The sequence below is a fragment of the Typopeltis vanoorti genome, chromosome 11 (genome assembly GCF_054136105.1).
Source record: "Typopeltis vanoorti isolate ZY-2024b chromosome 11, IOZ_Tvanoo_1.0, whole genome shotgun sequence".
NCBI classification, from domain to species: Eukaryota; Metazoa; Arthropoda; class Arachnida; order Uropygi; family Thelyphonidae; genus Typopeltis; species Typopeltis vanoorti.
Window position 1 is genome coordinate 126,819,336 of NC_143559.1, and position 22,744 is coordinate 126,842,079.

General features: G+C 35.8%; 1 protein-coding gene across 3 annotated transcripts in view; it reads right to left on the reverse strand.

Annotated features, from left to right (window-relative positions):
* Nucleotides 1-22,744, reverse strand: part of LOC150102033 (rab GTPase-binding effector protein 1-like) — a 555,334-nt gene that overhangs the window by 208,950 nt on the left and 323,640 nt on the right. For all 3 annotated transcript variants that reach the window (XR_016549014.1, XM_090400151.1, XM_090400153.1), the window contains one exon: nucleotides 13,074-13,311. Coding sequence is in view for 2 of the 3 variants with exons in the window: in XM_090400151.1 (XP_090256277.1) it covers nucleotides 13,074-13,311 (238 nt within the window). In the remaining variant the exon portion in view is untranslated. The remainder of the gene's footprint in view (nucleotides 1-13,073; nucleotides 13,312-22,744) is intronic.

Sequence of the window (22,744 nt, forward strand, 5' to 3'; positions counted from 1 at the left end):
ACATTAGTGTATCCCAGGAACTGACCCAGGTCTCTAATACCCCTCCCCCCATCATGTATTTATAGACTCCACCTCACACTGTTTCAAACTCACTGCTACATGGACAATTGATATTAATATTACAATTGTAGCTTTCTATGCTAACTGGACTCAGATCATCTGATATGACTAGCAGCACATCTCTCCCTCCTTTCTTATCTTGTTTGTCCTTCCTAAAAATACTGGATCCTGTACAGATGATGCCAATTAGTATATCTGCCTCTGAGATGTCATTTGAAAAAAATAAAGCAGTATAATCCAAAAATAAATGCCTATTGTTAAGTATGTTTTGTTACTTAATTTGATCACTTAACATTTAGCTTTTTTTTTTTTAAACTTGCCTCCACTTCACCAATAGATTGAAGGAAGTGAACCTAGGAAAGAAGTTTAATGAAGTCTTACCATTTGTTCATTTCAAGGTGAGAAGACTGTAGGTACTGTGGTATATCACACTTGTGAAAAGGTTTTCGTTTATAGAAGTAAAATTTAATAACTAAATTCAATATTTACACACTGTAGTCTGATAAACTCAGGCTAGCATTATCTAGGCACCTGAAAGACACAAAATCAATTAAGACAGAAAAATAAATGACTCAGAGGAGATGGACAATCACATGCTTCAAGCTTGAGATGAGTTGCACTCTTCATGGTAATTCTTAATTATTAATGACAGGATGATAAAGGTAGTGCGCACTGAAATTTGCTGCAATGATAGTGTCCAAGTTCTATAAAACCTGATAACTGCAACAGAATTGATGGTGTAATTTAAACAAGTTTTGATGTATTAACTTCTTATTAGGAGTAATTATAGATCACCATGAGAAGCACAACTCTCACATCACTGAATGATTGTCTTCCTTGAGTGAGAGAATGTATGTGTGTATTCCTTCAAGTTTCAGGTGATGCTAGCATTAGTTGAAATGTCAGACTGCAAATATTAAATTTAGTTACTATAAAATATTTCTTTTCATGTTCCATATAGTGATTCTTTCAAAAAAAATTCAAACTGATAAGTGGTCTTGAAATATCTCCATAAAAAGAAATTGATAGAATAAGGTTTAGTTTTTGTTAGTGTTCACAATCCTTTTGAAGTCAGCTATCTGTGAAACACAACTTTAATACACTGTACACAGAATGATATTAATAGCAGTTCAGTGACTCCAATATTGCATCTCTGTCATTGAGACATCTTCAGAGATATAATGTATATAATGTGCAACACAAGCAACAAAATTGAAACGATTAGACTTAAAGCCTAGTCTTTAGAACAGGATCCTCTATGAGTGCTAGTTGGTAGACTTGACCACTGTGTACTAAATAGCAAATGAATAACTTACATGAATTAAATATTAGTAAAATCTATGCTTACGCATCACAAGCACTGTCAAAAAATATATATTTTCATAGAGAAATATTTATCTGACAATGCACCATGAGAGCTTTAGTAAAGTAACAATCCATCAATAAATTTCTAGAGTTAAAAATACTAAGAAAGATTAACAGATTAAAGATTACTATCCTCCCATAACACACAGAAATGTAGGCCATCAGACCTGTTCAAATTAGGATGATGTAATGATACTTTACACTTTTCTTTATAAAATACTTCCACAAGAAATCTACTTTTTTGAAATATTTTTATGGTCTCCAAAAGGACCCTGTGTTTAGTAGAGATAACATGTTGTGCAAGGGCAGAATATTCAGGTTCATGAAATGGCGTATGCTTTATATTCTTCACAATGAACAGAAATAAATCTCCTAGCTGGTCCAAAATAGGAAATGCCACAAGAGAGAAGAATTTGGTAGTTAGAAAAAATTAAGCACGGAAACTTAAACTTATGTGAAATTAATTTATTGGCTATAAAATTTCACCCAAGTATCATGGACATATTCACAAGTTAGCTGGTCTTGGGCATGGACAGCAGGGTTTTTTCCCAGTTTATTCTGGAGTTTTTCCTCCCGCAAAGCAGGCAAACCGGCCCCATGAACACACATTTCGACAGACATGGGATAATACCAGGAATAAGGAGCAACCAACCTATTCCGAGGGATTATTGGTTACGGAAGCTTACGCGGTAAAACGCGTAGGTCTGCACGAAAGCATAACATACAATGACGGACATCCTCAGTACAATAACAACAATGGAACACAAAACAAAATTACAATAAAATAATCTATTTCAAAAAGCAGCAATTCATAGATGTTCAGCAAATTTTCAATTATTAAAAAAATTACAATAACACCTGGAAAGTTTAATAGTGGAAACTTTTCTTTATGTCAAGAAAGAAATACTGAAATTTTCTGGACAGGATGAAATGCTATGCAAATGTTGTGAGCCTTTCAAATTTTAGCAATAAGCTCTGATGTACAGAAGTAGAATATCAGTAAATTCTTCTTCAGCAGAAGTATGAATCCTTTAACTATTGAAAGATTTGGTGATAAACTTCTGACTGTAGTAATTTCTTTATGAATGTTCACTAAATATATCAAGGTTATGCTACATTAAGTTAATATTCTTATTTCGCATTTTGGAAATGCTTAAAGACTAACTTATTCTAAATAAATATGGATGTGTGTGTGAAACTTTCTAAGATATGGGAAAGAAGAATTTCCAAATATAACCAAAGATAGACTAGCAACTATAAAGGAACCCACCTATAATTTTAGGTTTGAGTAAAATAATTTTCACTTTCTTTGTGTTGATGATAGGTAAAATACTGGAGTCATTAAACTCTTTCTTTTTTTTTTTTTTTTCCGAGCCCATACACAGGGGGTTGGTTATAGTCCTATAGTACATTAGTACCATATATGGTAGTGGGTTGGGAACGGAGGAACTTGTTTACATTTGATATATTGTATTCCTTGGGAAACACAATGGGGGGGATGGGGTGGAGATAGTTCCATAATACAGCAGTTGCAAGAATGAAGGAAGAGGAAAAGAAACTTATTCTGTTTGTTTCAAGATGCACTGTGAAGGGATGTTGAGCAGCAGCTAAATGTGTCGCAACGAGTTTAGTACAAAGTGGAGGAATTATTCATGTTATTTCAGATGAAAATTTCCCATGGGAATATTTATAGAATATACATATTGCAGAAACCAAATGTCTGTGCAAAAGTGGGGAGAGGTGAGTTGGTAAGAGATGGGTCATTAATACGTCTAACTGCTCTTCTCTGTATTGAGTCGAGCATTTTGAGGGGGGGGGGTTTAGGGGTCCCATCCGATATGTAAAAGCAGTAGTCAATAGCTGGGTGGATTTGTGATTTGTATAATGTTAACAGCTGTTTGGGGGTGAAGTAATGTTGCGAGCGAAAGAGACGTCCTAGTTTTTTTTTTGAAGCTGAGGATGCAATGGTTGTGATGTGTTTGTACCAGAGACGTTTGATGTCAGGGTAATTCTGAGAAGAGAAATCTCAAATTGTCTGGAAATTTGGGTATCATCAAAAATAATACTAGGAATAAATTGTCATTTTTATGAGAAATAGGACAGAACTGGGTTTTATTAGCATTGAAATTGATGAGGTCATCCGAACTCCATTATAGGATGGCTTGGAGTTGAGGGTGGTGGTTGTGGTTGATGTGCTATAGGTTGAGGTGAATTGTGTAGGGTAAGGTTTAACAAATGAAAGGGAGGAGTGCAATGTGATATCATCTGCAAAACTATTGGGTTGGAGGTCAACTGAAGTAGGTCATTGTTATATAGCAGGAAGAGGGTTGGTGAGAGGACAGAACCTTGTGGAACCCCAGCACTAATTGAATGGTGAGAGGATAAGGAATCATCCACCATAACACACAGTGTACATCCAGACAGAAAGCTGGCAATCCAACTACAGAGGTCTTGAGACAAACCAAATGATGGTAGTTTGCTTAATAAGCCTTTGTGCCAGACCAAATCAAAAGCTTTGGAGATATCAAGTGGAACCACTTGAGATTTGCCAAACTTCTCCATGGTTTGTCCAGAGATGGGTGAAATATATGAGCAGATCTCCTGTTGACTGGCAGAGACAGAATCCATACTGGCAATCGTTTATTACGTGGGTGCCTTCAAGGTAGTGTAGGAGTTGGGAATTGATGATGTTTTTCCATTACTTTAGACAGGACTGAGATAAGTGAGATAGGGCAGTAGCTGGATGGCAGTGACTTGTCGCCTTCTTAGGAATGGGTTGAATATAGGCCAGTGGAGTAAGAGTATACAGACGACATAGAATAGGAGTCAGTTCTGGTGTACAAACTTTCAGGACAACTGGAGGAATGCCATCAGGGCCAGGAGACTTTTTTGTGTCTAATTTGGACTGTATTTTTCTGACCTCTTTCTGGTAAAAAGATATATGGGGCATTGTATGTTGGGGGGCATTTACCATTGTCAGTTATGCATGCATTGGAAGCAAAGTGTGAAGCCAGAAGATTGGCTTTTTCTGTGGGTGATGATGCAATAGAGCCATATGGGTATGATAAGGGTGGGAATGATGTTGAGCAGAAGTTGCAGCCAATTGCTTTGGTGAGAGACCAAAAGACTCGGCTGCCGATTTCCTGCTTTTTGTTCTTTCGAACTCTGTTTTGGAAGCATTGATTGTTTTTTTTCCACCTATTTTGGGCTTCAGTATAAACGCCAAAGGTGGATGGAGTTCTTGATTTGAGCCAGTTATGGTGTGTTTGGTTTTTCATTTGTACAGCACACATCTTTGGTAGAACTAGGGTTTAGTTAGGGAAGCAGATTTGGTCACATCTTGACTACTGTGCATACATTTGGTCACCTGGGTTTATTGGAGATCAGTAAGTGGTGGTGGTGGTGGAGAGGATTTAGAGATGAGTGACCAAGCTGGTAGCAAGCCTATGGAATGCTCCTTATGAGGATAGATTGAAGGAGTCAGTTGCAGTTCAGTTGACAAGTAGATTAGAGAGAACATAATAAAAATTTATAAGTTACTAAAGGATTCTATAAGATTGACACAAGAAATTTTTCAATACATGGTGTAGAGGGAGAACACAGGATCATTCCTGAAAGTTGTGTAAGAGTGTAGTCAAAAAGGTTGTGAAAACTAGGTACTTTGCTTGGAGAAAGGTGAAAGAGTGGAATGGATTGTCAGAGGTGGATGTGAGTGCCCCAATGGTGAATATATTTAAGGAGAGGTATGCTAGGTATTGTGTGAATAATGGTCAGAGAGGGTCTCCTGAAATAACTCTTTTGACTCCATGGTGATACCTGTATAATAATAATATCTGCAGTGGGCCATTAAAATCATGGTACATGCACACATAACATCCAACAGCAATCCATTCCAATTATGCACTACTCTATGGGAGAAAAATCTAGCCTCAATCCCCCTTCTTGATAGTGTCATTCTCAACTTCCTTGAATCCTTTCTGTATCTTCCATAAAATGAAAAATTCCACCTACTGAAATTCTGTATAACCCTTTCAGAAGTTTGTAAATCTCAATCATGTCAACCCTCTGTCTCCAATTTGCTAGTACCTGAAACCTACAAATTCTCAATTTGTCTTCATAATCAGTGTCCCACAATCCTGATATCATTTTTGGCACTCTCCTTTGCAATCTCTTTCCACTGTATCAAAATCACCATAGAAACCAGAGCTGGCATGCAATAGTCCAAGTGGGGTCTTATCAAGACCTTGTAAAGAGACAAAATGACTTCCTTATCGTTACATGTTAAGGCTCATTTCCACACTGACATTATTCACTGAGTTGTATTTACAATTTTTTCTATATGACTCTTGAACTTCAACTTTCTGTCTACTAAAACGCCAAGATCCCTAGCCTGATCAGTTTCTTCAAGCGTAATCCCAATGGATATCTAATCACACCAAAGTGCATGAACTTACATTTATTAACACTGAACTGATAGCCATTTTCACATGCCCACACCTTTTCTTCTTCTGCAGCTTCTCCCACCTAAGTGGGGTGACTGTTGATAATGAGTCATTTCCACAACCTCCTGTGTTGGGCTGTCACCACTTCCAAGTTCTTCATCCTCAAGTCCTCTTCTACCAGCTCCCTCCATCTCTTCTTTGGCCGCCCATGCTTCCGTCTTCCTTGCACATCCATCTGCATGACCCACATATTCGTCCTCCCTCCTCATCACATGACCAAACCATCTCAACCTTGCCTCCTGTATTTTCGCTCCTAAGTTCGTAACTTTCACTGTTCCCCTGACAATGGTTTCTGGTCACACCACACATCCACCTAAGCATTCTCATCTCTGCTACTTCCATCCTGCTGATGTTATTTTTCCCCAGGGCCACAGTTTCCATAGCATATGTCATAGCTGGTCTCACTACTGTCCTATAGATTTTGCCTTTCACATTGAACGGCACCCATTTATCGCATAACACTCCAGCCATCTCCCTCCAGTTCCTCCAACCCGCTTGTATCCTACATCCCACTTCCTTCTCAGTTCCTCCATCTTCTTCCACTGTTGAACCTAAGTATCTAAAGTCTCTTACCTTCCTGATGACATTTCCTTCCAGCTCCAGAGCTGTCTCCTGTCTGCCGCCCACTGTGCAACGTATATACTCTGTCTTACTTCTGCTCAGTCTCATACCTCTCTCTTCCAGTACTTTTCTCCATCTTTCCAGTTTAATTCCCGCTCCTTCTCTTGAATCTGCACACAGTAAGATGTCACCTGCATACAACATTGTCCAAGGCACATCTTCTCTCACCTCCTCTATTACCACCTCCATCACAATATTAAACAGAAACAGAATTAATGCTGACCCTTGATGCAAGCCAACTGTTACTTGAAAACTTTGTGTCTGTCCCAGACAGAAAGTTTTCACATGCCCACACCATCATCATCAAATTCCTGCCATGTACCCTCAAGGGATGTACAGGATATGATAGTACTACATGAAAAAATTACATCATTACTAACTTCCTATCTATAATTTTCCTCCAAATCAGATTGTTACTTGTCAAAACTCCAACATTATCAGATCTTATATTTCTATCGTCTTAGGCACTTTGTACCGTATCAATCCACCTATATCTTGGTCTTCCTCTGGGTCGTTTTCCTGCCAACCTGGCAGAGAACACTTGTTTTGCTAATCTTTTCTCTCCCATTCTATTTAAGTGACCATACCACCTGAGATTAGCTCTGCTAATGCATTCCTGGATGCTGACAATGTCAAGTTCTTTCCTAATATACTCGTTTTTAATATGATGTTGCCATTGAGGCCATCTGTTCACTCCTCTAATCTTTCTCAGGACTCTAATATCTGCGGTCTCTCATCTTTAGTCAAGCGTTTTACTTCTGACCCAGCTCTCAGATCCATAAGTTAAAACTGGTTTGAACACTGTCTTGTATACATCTAATTTAGTGTTCTGACTAATTTCTCTCTTATTCCATATGAATTTATTCAATTGACTTCCCACCATACCAGCTTTGCTGATTCTGTTGTCTATTTCCATATTTAATTTACCATCTTCAGTAAAAATCGTGCCTAAGTAGATGAAATGTTTTACTTGTTCCAGAGGTTCTCCATTCACAACACAGTTGATATTTTCAATGATTCTGCCTATTTTCATTGTCTTTGTCTTTTTATTGCTGACCTTCATATCATATTTATTACAACAGTTACTCAATTTAGTCAGAGAATCTTGCAGACTTGTAGTAGTATTTATTTAGAAGTATAACATCATCCGCATAAAGCAAAGAGCTGACATTAACATCTCCAATTTTGATATCATAATGTGATCGATATAGATAATGAATAACAGAGGGGATAATGTACATCCTTGTCTCACACCAGATTTAACATTAAACCATCTTCCTGTACTTCCTTCAATTCTAACTGCTGACTTACAACTCAAATAAAGACTAAGTATTGCTTGATATAATGCCCCATTGACACCATATAACTGTAGTGTAGTGAATAGCTTCTCTCTTGGCACCTTGTCATATGCCTTTTCCAAATCAACAAAACTTAAATAGAGATCTTTGTTATATTCCCATGCTTTCTTGACTATTTGTCGTAAAGTGAAGATCTGATCCTGACAGCCTCTATTTGGCCTGAATCCAGCTTGTTCTTCACCAAGCTTTTCTTCCACAATTCTTCTCAACCGTTTCTCAAGTATACTTGCATAGATCTTGCCAGGAACATTTAGTAGGGAAATACCTCTGTAATTCTCACATTCAGTTTTATTTCCCTTTTTATATATGGGTACTATGAGAGCTCTACTCCAATCATCGCGAATTCATTCCTGTGTCCAGGCTTTCTGAACTATGCAGTGCGGCCACTGTAAGACTTTTATACCACCATACTTCAGCATTTCTGGTCGAATATCATCTACTCCTGCTGCCTTTCCACATTTTAAGCCTTTGATGGCTTTTTCTACTTCAAGTATGGATATGTCTTCCTGACTGCATGCCTGTTCAGTGTTTTTTACCACTGTGCTGTCATCACTGCTTCTTTCATTTAGCAGTTTTTCAAAGTAATTACTCCATACTTCAAGGATATCTTTTTCTTCCATTTTCATGTCACCTTTATCATCTCTAATTCCTTTTACAGCACTCTTTACTCCATTCCTAAGCTTCTTCAACAACCTCCAAAATATTTTGCCACCTTCTTGATATTTATTTTCTATATTCTTGCCAAAGTCCTCCCATGACTTTTGTTTAGCTAGTTTTACACAGTGTTTAGCATTCTTGCATTTGTCTCTGTATTCTCTAAGAGCACAAGCTGACTTATTTGCCAGGAACTTTTGATATGCTTTCTTCTTTTCCTTTACTGTCTCTTTAACTTCCTGTGTTCACCATGGAGTTCTAATTTTTATATCGTTGCAGACAACTTCACCACATGCCTCTCTAGCTGAGTCAATCAGAGCTTTCTTCAAGGCTTGCCACTGAATCTCCAAGGTTTGATTCCTGTTCTCAAACTCTTTCATTTTTTCTTCAATAATCTTTGTGTATTTTATTCTACAGTTCGCATCTGAGAGCTGCTCAACTTTTATTTGCTTTAAAACTTTCTTACATGTTATTGTTTTCAATATGAAATTCAATTTTATCCTGTTCAAGACTAAATAGTGATCACTTCCAATTTCAAATCCTCTGTACACTCTGGTGTCCTGCACCAGGGAGAAAACATCACTATCAACAATAACATAGTCAATGAGACTTTTCTTATTCCTAGCCTCTTCTCTCCATGTGAATTTGTGCACATTATGTTGGAACATGGTGTTAGTAATAACCAGTCCATGTCCTGAGCAGAAATCCAACAGATATTTGCCATTATTATTATTATTAGCTTTGCTCTTTTCTCCAAATTTTCCCAAAATATTTTTGCATGTCTGACAATCATTTCCTACTCTGCTATTTAGATCCCCAAACAAGGACCAACTTTTCCTTTTTCATTCTGTCAGTTGCTTTTTCTAAAGCATCAAAAAATTCCTCCACTTCTACCTTAGTAGAACCTTCTGTGGGACCATAGGCATAAATAAGTCTCATTGTCCAGTTCCCTATTCTCATATTTGTCCACATTACTCTACTTGAGACTGCGTGCCATTCAAGAAGATTAGCCTCTTATTTTGTGTTGAATACTATGGCTACTCCTTCTTTTCCTTCAGCCTATTCAAATCATTCTATAAGTACTATAAAACAGAAGATTGCCCTATCTATCTTTGCTGATGAAGCAAAGATGGGTAGGGTATTCATTGCTTCATCAGCAAATAGCTGTATGTCACATTTAAATCCTTTCAAGGCAATCACTGGTTACACTGAATCTTGCAGATTCACATCCCCCCATATACCACTTTTTGATATCTGTCAGTCAGCCATCATCTTATCCATGGCAATAGTTTACAATCCAACTTTATATTCTCCAATTTATGCAACAATATTCCATGCTGTATTCTATAAAAAGGCTTAGTAAAATCCAAAAGTATCATGGAGTATCCATTCCCCTTGTCTAACTAAGAAAATATTATTTTTTTTTATACTTGGATTAGCTTTCTGTACAACACTTGATTCTTCTGGTGCTGCTTATAATTATCATAACTATTTCCTTATATACATGATATTCCTTCCACATCCATTTCACTAGGGGCACATTCTGATATCGCAGCATTTAAGTATTTTTTAAACACTTCCCATGCACTGTTGATATCTTTCCCATTCAATAACTAATACCATGGGATAGAATCCTTCATTCTCCTCAGGTGTTCATAATTTCCTGCTTTGTACAGGGTGTCCCAAAATTCACGCAAGAAGTAATCTTGATAGAAAACACAGGTTTTTAATTAAAAATTGTAATTTCTTATTGATTCATGAAGTATACACTATAGGGTTATGCATGGAATAGCATATTGGGTAAATGGCCTCCACGGCTTTGCTGGCACATACGCACTCTTTTGTCGAAATTTTCCATGACCGTTTTGCATAAATGTGGCTGAATTTCGTTGATACAGCACTCAATTTCCTCCTTCAAGGCGTGGGGGTGGTCGTGGGCTTGTTGGCATAAACCTTAGACGTCAAAAAACCCCAAAGAAAAAAGTCCAACAGTGTCAAGTCACATGATCTGGACGGCCAATTCTGATCACCAAAATGGGAAATTACACGACCAGGAAATGACTCGTGCAGTAATTGAATCGTTTCTCAGGCTGTATGGCATGTGGCACCGTCTTGTTGAAACCACATGTTGTCCACATCCATATCTTGCAATTTAGGCACAAAAAACCAGATTATCATGTCGCGAGCGAGCACCATTAACTGTTATTGCCTTACCAGCCGCATTTTCAAAGAAGAATGGACCGATGATGCCTCCAGCCCAAAATCCGCACCAAACAGTGACACGTTGTGGATGCATTTGTTTCTCAACAATCACTCGTGGATTTTCTGAACCCAAAATGCGACAATTTTGTCGATTAATGAAGCCATCAAGATGAAAATGAGCCTCATCTGAAGATGATTTTGTTCGAAAAATAAGCATCCACTTGTTGTTGTTCCATAATCCATTCAACGACCTCTCTTCGCTGTGTGTGGTCAGTAGGCTTCAGTTCTCGAGTCAATTGAACTTTGTAAGCATAAAGATGCAAATCTTTCGTGAGAATATGCTGTAGAGAGCTTCTCGAAATGCCCAATTCAAGACCACGGTTCCGAATTGATGTTCCTGGACTCTCACGAACTGCTTCGATGCTTTCTGTTGAACGACGGCCAGAGTGTATAAGATCACTAATTGATCCAGTTTCCTTGAATTTTTTAATTAATCTTTTCACAGTTGATGAAGTTAAATCACTATTCCGACCATATTTTGTACGAAAATTGCGAACTGTAGCTGCCAAACTTCATTATTTTTAAAATATTGCTCAACAATGAAAATGCATTGTTCTTTCGTGTAGCACGCCAATTTTAATAACCCTGAACTGTCAGCTCTCACACTGTCTTTTTTTCTCGTTGGCAACACTTTACTGCACAAATGGCACTAAATTTAAATCTTGCATGAATTTTGGAACACCCTTTAGTTCAATATGTTCTGTCCTGTTCATGCTGTAATGGCAAATAGTTTTCTTCAGTAAAAGGAACTAATTAGCACTAATTTCCAATAGTTCTGAAGGTTGATTTTTTTTTTTTACCACAAACTATAATTAATCGTTGAAATCCTGGTTTGACTAGATCTTTGTATAATTCTTCATATCACACCATACATATGATTTCAGTTCACGTTTTAAACTGTTCAACTCATTCAGTATTTGGATCATGTGTAAGAAAATAACTTTGCAATTTTACTAGCCATTTGAAGCCCTTCTTTAATTAATCCTGCAGTGAGTAGAATCTCTTCATCATCATCACCTTTTTCATCAAGATTCTCAAGGACAGCTTTTATTATTTCATCATCACTAACAGCCTTGTTAAGTATCCATTTTTCAATATCTGCAGACGAAAAATGATCAAATCTTTCTCCACCAACTGCATGTGCTAATTTTATTTATTTATTTATTTCATGTGTGAACTACAGAAAATGTAAAAGCATACATATAAATATATACATTTAAAGAAATAGACATGAAAAGAATAGGGATGGGGGTCATAGCAGAAGCGTTCATGCCACGACCCCTGTCAGCTTGTTTACAAGCAGCGAATCCTGCTACCAGCAATCTACATATAGCATAATGATAATCTGACGATATTGGGATATTCAGTTGTATGCAAAAGTACAGGGTTTTTCTTTTTCACACATTCTGGCCAAGTAGCTTTCCAGCATGCATTTAAAGTTGATAGTTTCAATTCTGATGATGCCAACTTAGCAAGTTTGATGCAATCCAAAATAGAAAATTTCTTCTTCACAACAATAACTGTCAGTAAATTATCCTTATCTAGTTCATCCAAAATGTATTGGAATGTTCTTCTTATCTAGTAAGTTTTGAAAGTAGCGATCCCACCCTTATCTAGTGGTTGTATTAAGGATGTTGCATTAGACAACAACAAAAAAAAAATCCACATTCGGGTGTTCTAAAACAGGATGGACAGACACATTGTCTATAATCAATAAACTTTAAAGTCCAGATTTTTTCCCATCAAATAGCGTAAAATGGCCAGAAAAGATATCAAATAAAGAATTATGGCAAAAAACTAAACAGAATCCAATAATGTATGGCATCAATCAGAGAGAATGGAGATGGAGAGGGAAACCTGAAAAAGACTAAGTCAAACAAGCATTAGAGTACAATCTGCAAGGAAAGAGGAAGAGAGGTGGACCAAAGATGAGCTGGTGGAGAGGAGTACAAGACGAGCTGAAAAAGATTGGAAAAAACTGGACACAGAGGCACAAAATAGTTGGTTGGAGGTCTGTGGTCAAGGTCCTATGCTCCCAATGGAATGAAAAGGAATAAGTAAAACAAGTGGACCATCATTTCTTGCTATTAGTCTCAAGAGCAGAAATCTAGCATTCTAATAATCTAAAAATATCAGAAACGATTCATAAAAAGAAGTTATGTTCAGTAATATACATATATAATTTGTTTTTTAAATCTAAATATAGCAGAGGACATGAAAATTGTCAATTACAATAGATTCTGTATTTTACCAGAAAGAGCTTTCAGCTGATCTTGTGTAAGACTAGGCAACTTTTTAGGACTAACTGGCCTGAACATTAGATCCAGAGGCAGAAATGATTTAATTTCTCCAGGTGATTCTCCATTTTTGCATTCTGTCTGCTCTATATCAGTTATTCTACTGATGGCAGAACTAGAAAGAGAACGCCTCCTTTCCTGCATTATCTCCCTTCCTGCTCGGTCCAAATTAGCAGGAATACTATGTGCTCTCTAGAAACAGGATCAAAATGGGTGAATTAAATTAAACTTAATAATATTACTTTAAAAAATAAAAAAGGCATTACACAAAAATGTACATAGTGCTACTTTATTTAAAACAGAAAATACTTTCCAATACATTCTATGTGGTGATTATAACAGGAAGAGAAGAATTGTATACAAATGTGAACCATTATTGTTATTGTGTGTGTGTGTGTCTGTGTGTGTGTCTATAATACACAAGCACCACTGTGGGTGCCTGCATAGCTTTATGTCAACATTTTGGTTCCATAGTGCTAGATTGACTACAGAAACTCTTTCTAAGCATTTTTTTCCAGGCAAATAATAAACATTTCTTCTCTGAAAATTCTGATTTTAAACTCTATAATTCCAAAAAAATTGTGTGTATGGTCAATATTTCTGAAAACAATACAAGTTAGGTTTCAGGATCACAAGATGAGAGTAGTCCCAAGTTTTGAAGGTCTGGTCCCAATGCCTTCAAAATCATCAGTAGCCATGAGCTCAGTTATTGCTGATAGCTAAGTATGGGATTGCCTTCCCACTGATGTCCAATAGTCAGGAATAAAAGAGTTCTGCTTACTCACTGTGGGAAATAAAAGGCAGTGGATGATTTATTTAGTTATTTTATATATCTGGTAATCTTAAGTTTCTAAGTTTATCTTCTGCTCAAATATTTACTGAAATCAATTTACTAGACCCTGAATGGATCGGTAAGTTAACTAGAAAGAAAACCATCCATTCAATAAACTAAACAGCCAACTTATTTCCAAGCATGTTTCTTAGTGTGACTGATCGATTGAAAAATCACTATGTATATATATTGTCTTAATGAAATCAGCTAACTGTTGCATGCCATAAAAAAAATGAAGTTTCTAAGTTGGTAATTTCCAATCAGTGTGTGTGATGTTCAGGATCGTACAGGGAAGCATATGAGAATTCAACATTATACTGGACAAGAAATTATAGTATTGTTTCAATATTCCTTTGCCCAAGCATAAGCAAACAAAGCTGACTCATCTGGCTGTTGACTTTACAACTGCTTCAATATCCCATAATGCAAAGCACACTTCTTTTCAGATATGTATCTTGCTATGCATTACATTTAGACCAGTTTCAACCTTTACTGAGGTTTTCAGTGGGAGCTAGACCAAGAAAGATACTCAGGTATATATTTTCAATATACACAATATATTTTATATTGATATATAAAATATACACAACCATCTGGGATAGTTATAGAAAAGTTTTTTCATTTGATTACAAAAGTACATTATACACCTAATCCATGATTTACATAGTAGATTGGTTCCACAAAAGTACCACATAAGTGAAAATCATGACTAATATTTGCAGATAATGAGAGGATAGGTTCCATAACACTCAATTAAATATTTATCTATTTTTAAAAATAAATTTAATACTTATGTATACACATCAAAAATACTTTTACACAACACAAAGTTTGTTACAAATGCAAGACAACCACAATCTGGTGTAACAGTGGGGCTAGTATAAGTAATTGCAGCGTGCAACACAAGACTAAAGTCCTAATAGGGTGCCATCTAGGTTAAAAAAAAAAAAAAAAAAAACATGGCCCAGACACACTGAATACATTTTTAGTGCATCTAAATAGCCAGCACCTTTACAATGGAAATAGAAGCCAATGACTGCTTGCCCTTACTGGACACACTGATCACACATCTTCCAGAAGGTTCCTTATCATTTTTGGTTTAGAGAAAACCCACACATACAGGGAGATATTTACACAAACAATCACACCATCACCCTTCTCAACAATATGGTATCTTAAAAACACTAACCCATAGAGCTAGATTCTGTTCCAATAACATTGCTATCACTGCTGAACTTTCTCACCTACGTCACACCTTCTTAACCAATGATTATAATCCCCATAAGGTAGATAACATACTAAATGCTACCCAAAAATTCCCTCTATCTACCACAGAAGACTACAACAAAACTATCACCATCCTATACATTAAAGGCACATCTGAAAAGATATCTAGGGTACTTAACAAACACCAACTGCGCACCGTATTTAAACCTTATGTGAAATTAGCAACTCTCATCTGTTCACCTAAGGACCAATGCACTCCTTTATCACATCCAGGAGTCTATGAAGTGCCCTGTTCTTGCCATCAAGCCTACTCCAGACAAACAGGAAATACTGTGGACAACTGCCTCAGTGAACACAAAAAATATATCTGACACTTTTGCTATGGCAAGTTGGATCTGGCAGACCATGCTTTGGATACCCCAGCACACAGGATCAATTGGAAAAAACAAAAGTAATGCACAGAAGCTTCTACTTGTCAGAGGTTGATCCTAGAATCAACAGATGCCTTAAAACATACTCCAAACCTTAACAAGTATGGCTGTATCAATCTACCAACGATTTGGTAGACAGTCATCCTAAGACCAAATTAATATTTTATTATTATTATTTTTTTTAAACTTTCTAAGACTATTATTTGGACTACTATTTCAAAACTTTGAACTACTTTTTTTTTTTTTTTTTTTAACCCAGATGGCACCCTATTAGGACTTTAGTCTTGTGTTGCACGCTGCAATTACTTATACTAGCTCCACTGTTACACCAGATTGTGGTTGTCTTGCATTTGTAACAAACTTTGTGTTGTGTGCTCTGAAGATGCTGGATATAATACCAGCGAAATATTAGCTTTTAAGTTAATAAATAGTTATTTTCTTATCCATCTGTGTTCATATCAATACCGTTGAATCTATTTTTTATCTATTTTTTCAATATCATCAACATGTCTGACGAACACATAAGCCTAGCCACACGTTTAAATTGTCTCCTTTTATTATTTTCAAGCATTTGACATTAATAAATAATACAGTAACACTCAAATTAGCTAGCAGACCAGTTAGATTCTTATAATAATAGAGTATTTAAACTCACATTGTATAGAATATTATTTTAGAGCATTCAAAAATTGCCTGCACATGTCTGGCAGATTGATACTTTCAGTGCATCATAATAAGAACTGGTGTGGCATACTCAATCACTACAAATGGGTACAAAATCTGTAACAAAGGGTATAGGAACCTACATAACTTTCTAATGCAGCACACATATTTTACGTTATTCTTAAAATGAAATCTCATCATGTAAAAAATGAAAATTTATAGCATTTTTTCAACCATGAAAACCAAAATCATGCAATTTGAAGTGTGTAAATCAAGGGTTAGGTGTACTTGTCAAGAAATTATATTCTTGTTTCAACCCTTTACCAAAGCGTAAGCAAACAAAGTTCACATGCGAAGTATACACCATTTCACTATGTGTATAAAAAATATGACTTCTGCATTGATTTAAGCACAAATTTACATGGAAGGACGATACAAGGAATAAGAAAAGTCTCACTAACTATGTTGTAGGGGATAGTGATATCTTCATGCTAGTTAAGGACCCAATGATATATAGGGAATTTGAAACAGGAAGTGATTACCATTTACTTTTAAGCAAATAAAATTGAATATCATATTCAAATGAAAATATGTAAGAAAGTTTGCAAAAAGAATCAAAGATGTGCAGCTTTCAGAGGTGAATGTAGACTGAAGTATACAGTTCACCTCTGAAGTTCTGATATAACAATATTAAATATTATCATCATCATCATCAAATTCCTGCCATGTACCCTCAAGGGGTGTACAGGATATGACAGTACTTCATGAAAAAATTACATCATTACTAACTTCCTATCTACAATTTTCCTCCAAATCAGTCTGTTACTTGTCGAGACTCCAACATTATCAGATCTTATATTTCTATCGTCTAAGGCACTTTGTACGGTATCAATCCACCTATATCTTGGTCTTCCTCTGGGTCGTTTTCCTGCCAACCTGGCAGAAAACACTTGTTTTGCTAATCTTTCCTCTCCCATTCTATTTAAGTGACCATACCACCTGAGATTAGCTCTGCTAATGCATTCCTGGATGCTGACAATGTCAAGTTCTTTCCTAATATCTTCATTTTTAATATGATATTGCCATTGATGCCATCTGTTCACGCCTCTAATCTTTCTCAGGACTCTCATATCTGCGGTCTCTAGTCTTTGGTCAAGTGTTTTACTTCTGACCCAGCTCTCAGATCCATAAGTTAAAACTGGTTTGAACACTGTCTTGTATACAGCTAATTTAGTGTTCCGACTAATTTCTCTCTTATTCCATATGAATTTATTCAATTGACTTCCCACCATACCAGCTTTGCTGATTCTGTTGTCTATTTCTATATTTAATTTACCATCTTCAGTATCGTGCCTAAGTAGCTGAAATGTTTTACTTGTTCCACAGGTTCTCCATTCACAACACAGTTGACATTTTCAATGATTCTGCCTATTTTCATTGTCTTTGTCTTTTTATTGCTGACCTTCATACCATATCTATTACAACAGTTATTCAATTTAGTCAGAGAATCTTGCAGATTTGTAGCGGATTTATTTAGAAGTTATAACATCATCCGCATAAAGCATAGAGCTGACATTAACATCTCCAATTTTGATATCAGGTTTAATACCACTTTCCTTCATAATGTGATCCATATAGATAATGAATAACATAGGGGATAATGTACATCCTTGTCTCACACCAGATTTAACATTAAACCATCTTGCTGTACTTCCTTCAATTCTAACTGCTGACTTTACAACTCAAATAAAGACTAAGTATTGCTTGATATAATGCCCCATTGACTAGCTGTATAACTGTAGCATATTGAATAGCTTCTCTCTTGGCACCTTGTCATATGCCTTTTCCAAATCGACAAAACTTAAATATAGATCTTTGTTATATTCCCATGCTTTCTCGACTATTTGTCGTAAAGTGAAGATCTGATCCTGACAGCCTCTATTTGGCCTGAATCCAGCTTGTTCTTCACCAAGCTTTTCTTCCACAATTTTTCTCAACCGTTTCTCAAGTATACTTGCATAGATCTTGCCAGGAACACTCAGTAGGGAAATATCTCTGTAATTCTCACATTCAGTTTTATTTCCCTTTTTATATATGGGTACTATGAGAGCTCTACTCCAATCATCGGGAATTCGTCCCTCTGTCCAGGCTTTCTGAACTATGCAGTGCAGCCACTGTAAGACTTTTATATCACCATACTTCAGCATTTCTGGTCGAATATCATCTACTCCTGCTGCCTTTGCACATTTCAAGCCTTTGATGGCTTTTTCTACTTCAAGTATGGATATGTATTCCTGACTGCATGCCTGGTATTAAATATTATTAGAGGAAAAATGAAGGGGTCTGAACAAAATAATAAACCCTTGGAGCCCCAGTGGCAGACTTTGAAGGAAAAATTGATTGATTCAGTCAGATAAACATATGGTGATGTGTCTCCAAGGATAGAAAAAGAAGAACTCCATGAGAGAATCAAAAAGTTAAAGAAGTCAAGTAAAAGAAGAATGCATATTGAAAGTTCTTAGCTAATAAAGTCATCATGTGCTCTCAGAGATTACAGAAAAAACTGTAAGAAAGCAAAGCAATGTGTAAAAGTAGATAAACAAGTCTTTGGAGTTTTTTCTACTTGGTTAGTCTATAATAAAAACTTGGTTTGCATACACTTGGATAAAGGATTAAATGAAATTTATTAAAAGTCTTGCTAAGAATATAGAAAATAAATATCAGGATGGTAGGAAAATATTCTGGAAGTTACTGAAAAAGCTTAGAAATGTAGGAAAGAGTACTGTAAATGGAATTAGAGATAAAGGTGATACAAAAAGTGAAGATAAAATATCCTAGATGTTTGAATAATTATTTTGAAACAATGTTAAATGAAACAAGAAGTATCAGATTGGTTGTAGAATATATTTGAGAGAATGAAATCAGGAGTACACATCAATACATGTGGTAGGAAAAACCATTGGGCACTTGCAATGTAGGAAGAAGCTGGGGTAGATGATATTCAATCAGAAATGCTGAAGTATGAAGCTTTTCAAGTATCTACCAAATAATTCAGAAAGTTAAATATCAGATGATGAGTAAAGCTCTCATAGTACCCATCTGTAAAAAAAATAGAAATAAACTGAATGTGAGAATTACAGAAGAATTTCCCTACTCTAGGTAAAATATATGCAAATACTCTTGAGAAGAGGCTAAGAAACATTACTGAAGATGTCTGGATAAGGTTTCCACTCTAAGTCAGATAGTTGCAAAATCATGAGAATATGACAAGAATCTGAATTAAGTTTTGCAGATCTGGAAAAGCCATATAACAATGTGTCAATAGAAAAGCTGTTCAAAATGCAATTATATGAATTAAATGTGGCATTTAAGTGGTAAGTCAGCAATTTTTTTTTTTTTTTTTTAGTTTCCATTACTCTGAATTCATTTGGGTTGTGAGGTATTTCATTAATTTTGAAATTTTAAATAAAATTACTTAAAAAAAAAAAAATAGAACAGCAGTGGAACAACATGAAATTTGTATGATCATCAAAAGGACAGGGTATGGGTTAAAAATAGGTGGAGAAATAATGATACGTTGCCTTGAAAGTCAGTTTAGTGCCCTCTCCCCTCCCACAACATTTGAGGCCACAAATCAAATTGCAATGTTTCCATAATTACCAAATGCACAATATGGTTTCCAAAGTCCTCACAACATTCTGATGACCAGTTTAATACTTCCTCCACTACCAGATTTATCTTATTCTGTATACTAAGAAAAATATGATTATAAAGAGATATCACAATATATTCCTCATCATATAACTATAAACTTATGTAGTATCTAAACAGTTCCTGATATATATATATATATATATATATATATATATTAGTCCCTGATTCTAAAAGCTGACTGAAGCGATCACATTATATTTTGACAACATAAAGCACTAGCTTCATTTTTCTTTTTGTTCACCGAGTCTGTGAACATTCAAATCTCATTAAAGATAATTACATTAGTCTCATTCTTTACCTTTACATATTTGCATCTTTTGCAAGATCAAGAGCATATTAAAACCTAACATACTGCATCCAACATGACTCCTACCTTAATTTTCAATTATCATGAATTTCAAGTTACTGTTCTAAACTCCTACAATTTTATTTGTGTAATGGTGAAAGAATGAATATGTGGCTTTTTTTCCCTTTTTTTGGCTTCAGTACAGTGGCTCTACACATCATACCGAAAGAGATGGATAACTCAGGTGTGAGTGCACGCATGCACGCGCACGCGCACACACACACACACACTTCTCTCTGGATGGATTATTTCATGTTTCAGAAAGCTAGCTACCTGAAATCTTTGATCACACCATTTCATATTGGTGTTATATTGAAAAACTTTTAATACTAACCATCCAAGAATGAGGAAGAGTTAAAAGCTTAACAGAATTTTAAATGATTCTCCCTTCATATCGATTCCAACTTTTCATAAAATTAAATCATCCTCAAATTTTTATATATATATATATATATATATATATATATATCATCATCATCATTATCAGCTGTTGATCCACTGCTGGATGGATGAAAGCCTTTCTAAGATTACTCTAAGACTATCTGTCGATGGCTCTCCTTTCCCATGTCACTCCTGCAAATCTGATGATATCATCAATCCACCATGATTTAGGTTGGCGTTGTGATAATTTTTCCTCTCGTGGAATCCAATCCAGTACTTCTTTTGTCCATCATTGATTTGTCTTTGAGCAATATGCCCAACCCACTGCCACTTCAGATGTTTCACTCTTCCTATGATGTTAGAGACTTTGGTTTGGTTTCTTATCCACGTATTCCTTTTGTGATCCAGTCTTGTGATACCAAGCATACTTCTCTCCATACTTAATTTCTGAATTTCCTTTGCATATTTTAGTGTCCATGTTTCACAGACATATATCAATACAGGAAGAATACATTGGTTAAAAACTTTTCTCTTCAGGCATAATGCTACCTGAAGAGCTTTTGAATATTGAATGTAATTTTTCAAATGCTTTCCACCCAAGCATCGTGTGCATCTTTTCATTTTGTCCACGATATTTTGTTTCATTGATATCTGTTGTCCTAAGTATATGTAACAGTCTATTTGTTTAATTTCCTCATTATTGAGTTTTATTATTTCTGGTTGGACATAGCTATTGAACATAACTTGGGTTTTCTTTAGGCCAGCTGTTTTGCTAGCAATTTGGAGTTCATGAATCCGAGTCTGTAATTCATGGGCAGCTGAAGTAAAGATAACTATGTCATATCTCATCATCATCATCATCATCAAATTCCTGCCATGTACCCTCAAGGGGTATACAGGATATGACAGTACTACATGAAAAAATTAAATCATTACTAACTTCCTATCTACAATTTTCCTCCAAATCAGTCTGTTACTTGTCAAGACTCCAACATTATCAGATCTTATATTTCTATCGTCTAAGGCACTTTGTACCGTATCAATCCACCTATATCTTGGTCTTCCTCTGGGTCGTTTTCCTGCCAACCTGGCAGAGAACACTTGTTTTGCTAATCTTTCCTCTCCCATTCTATTTAAGTGACCATACCATCTGAGATTAGCTCTGCTAACGCATTCCTGGATGCTGACAATGTCAAGTTCTTTCCTAATATCCTCATTTTTAATATGATATTGCCATTGATGCCATCTGTTCACGCCTCTAATCTTTCTCAGGACTCTCATATCTGCGGTCTCTAGTCTTTGGTCAAGTGTTTTACTTCTGACCCAGCTCTCAGATCCATAAGTTAAAATTGGTTTGAACACAGTCTTGTATACAGCTAATTTAGTGTTCCGACTAATTTCTTTCTTATTCCATATGAATTTATTCAATTGACTTCCCACCATACCAGCTTTGCTGATTCTGTTGTCTATTTCCATATTTAATTTACCATCTTCAGTAAAAATCGTGCCTAAGTAGATGAAATGTTTTACTTGTTCCAGAGGTTCTCCATTCACAACACAGTTGACATTTTCAATGATTCTGCCTATTTTCATTGTCTTTGTCTTTTTATTGCTGACCTTCATACCATATCTATTACAACAGCTATTCAATTTAGTCAGAGAATCTTGCAGACTTGTAGCGGATTTATTTAGAAGTATAACATCATCCGCATAAAGCAAAGAGCTGACATTAACATCTCCAATTTTGATATCAGGTTTAATACCACATTCCTTCATAATGTGATCCATATAGATAATGAATAACAGAGGGGATAATGTACATCCTTGTCTCACACCAGATTTAACATTAAACCATCTTCCTGTACTTCCTTCAATTCTAACTGCTGACTCACAACTCAAATAAAGACTAAGTATTGCTTGATATAATGCCCCATTGACACCATATAACTGCAGCGTATTGAATAGCTTCTCTCTTGGCACCTTGTCATATGCCTTTTCCAAATCGACAAAACTTAAATACAGATCTTTGTT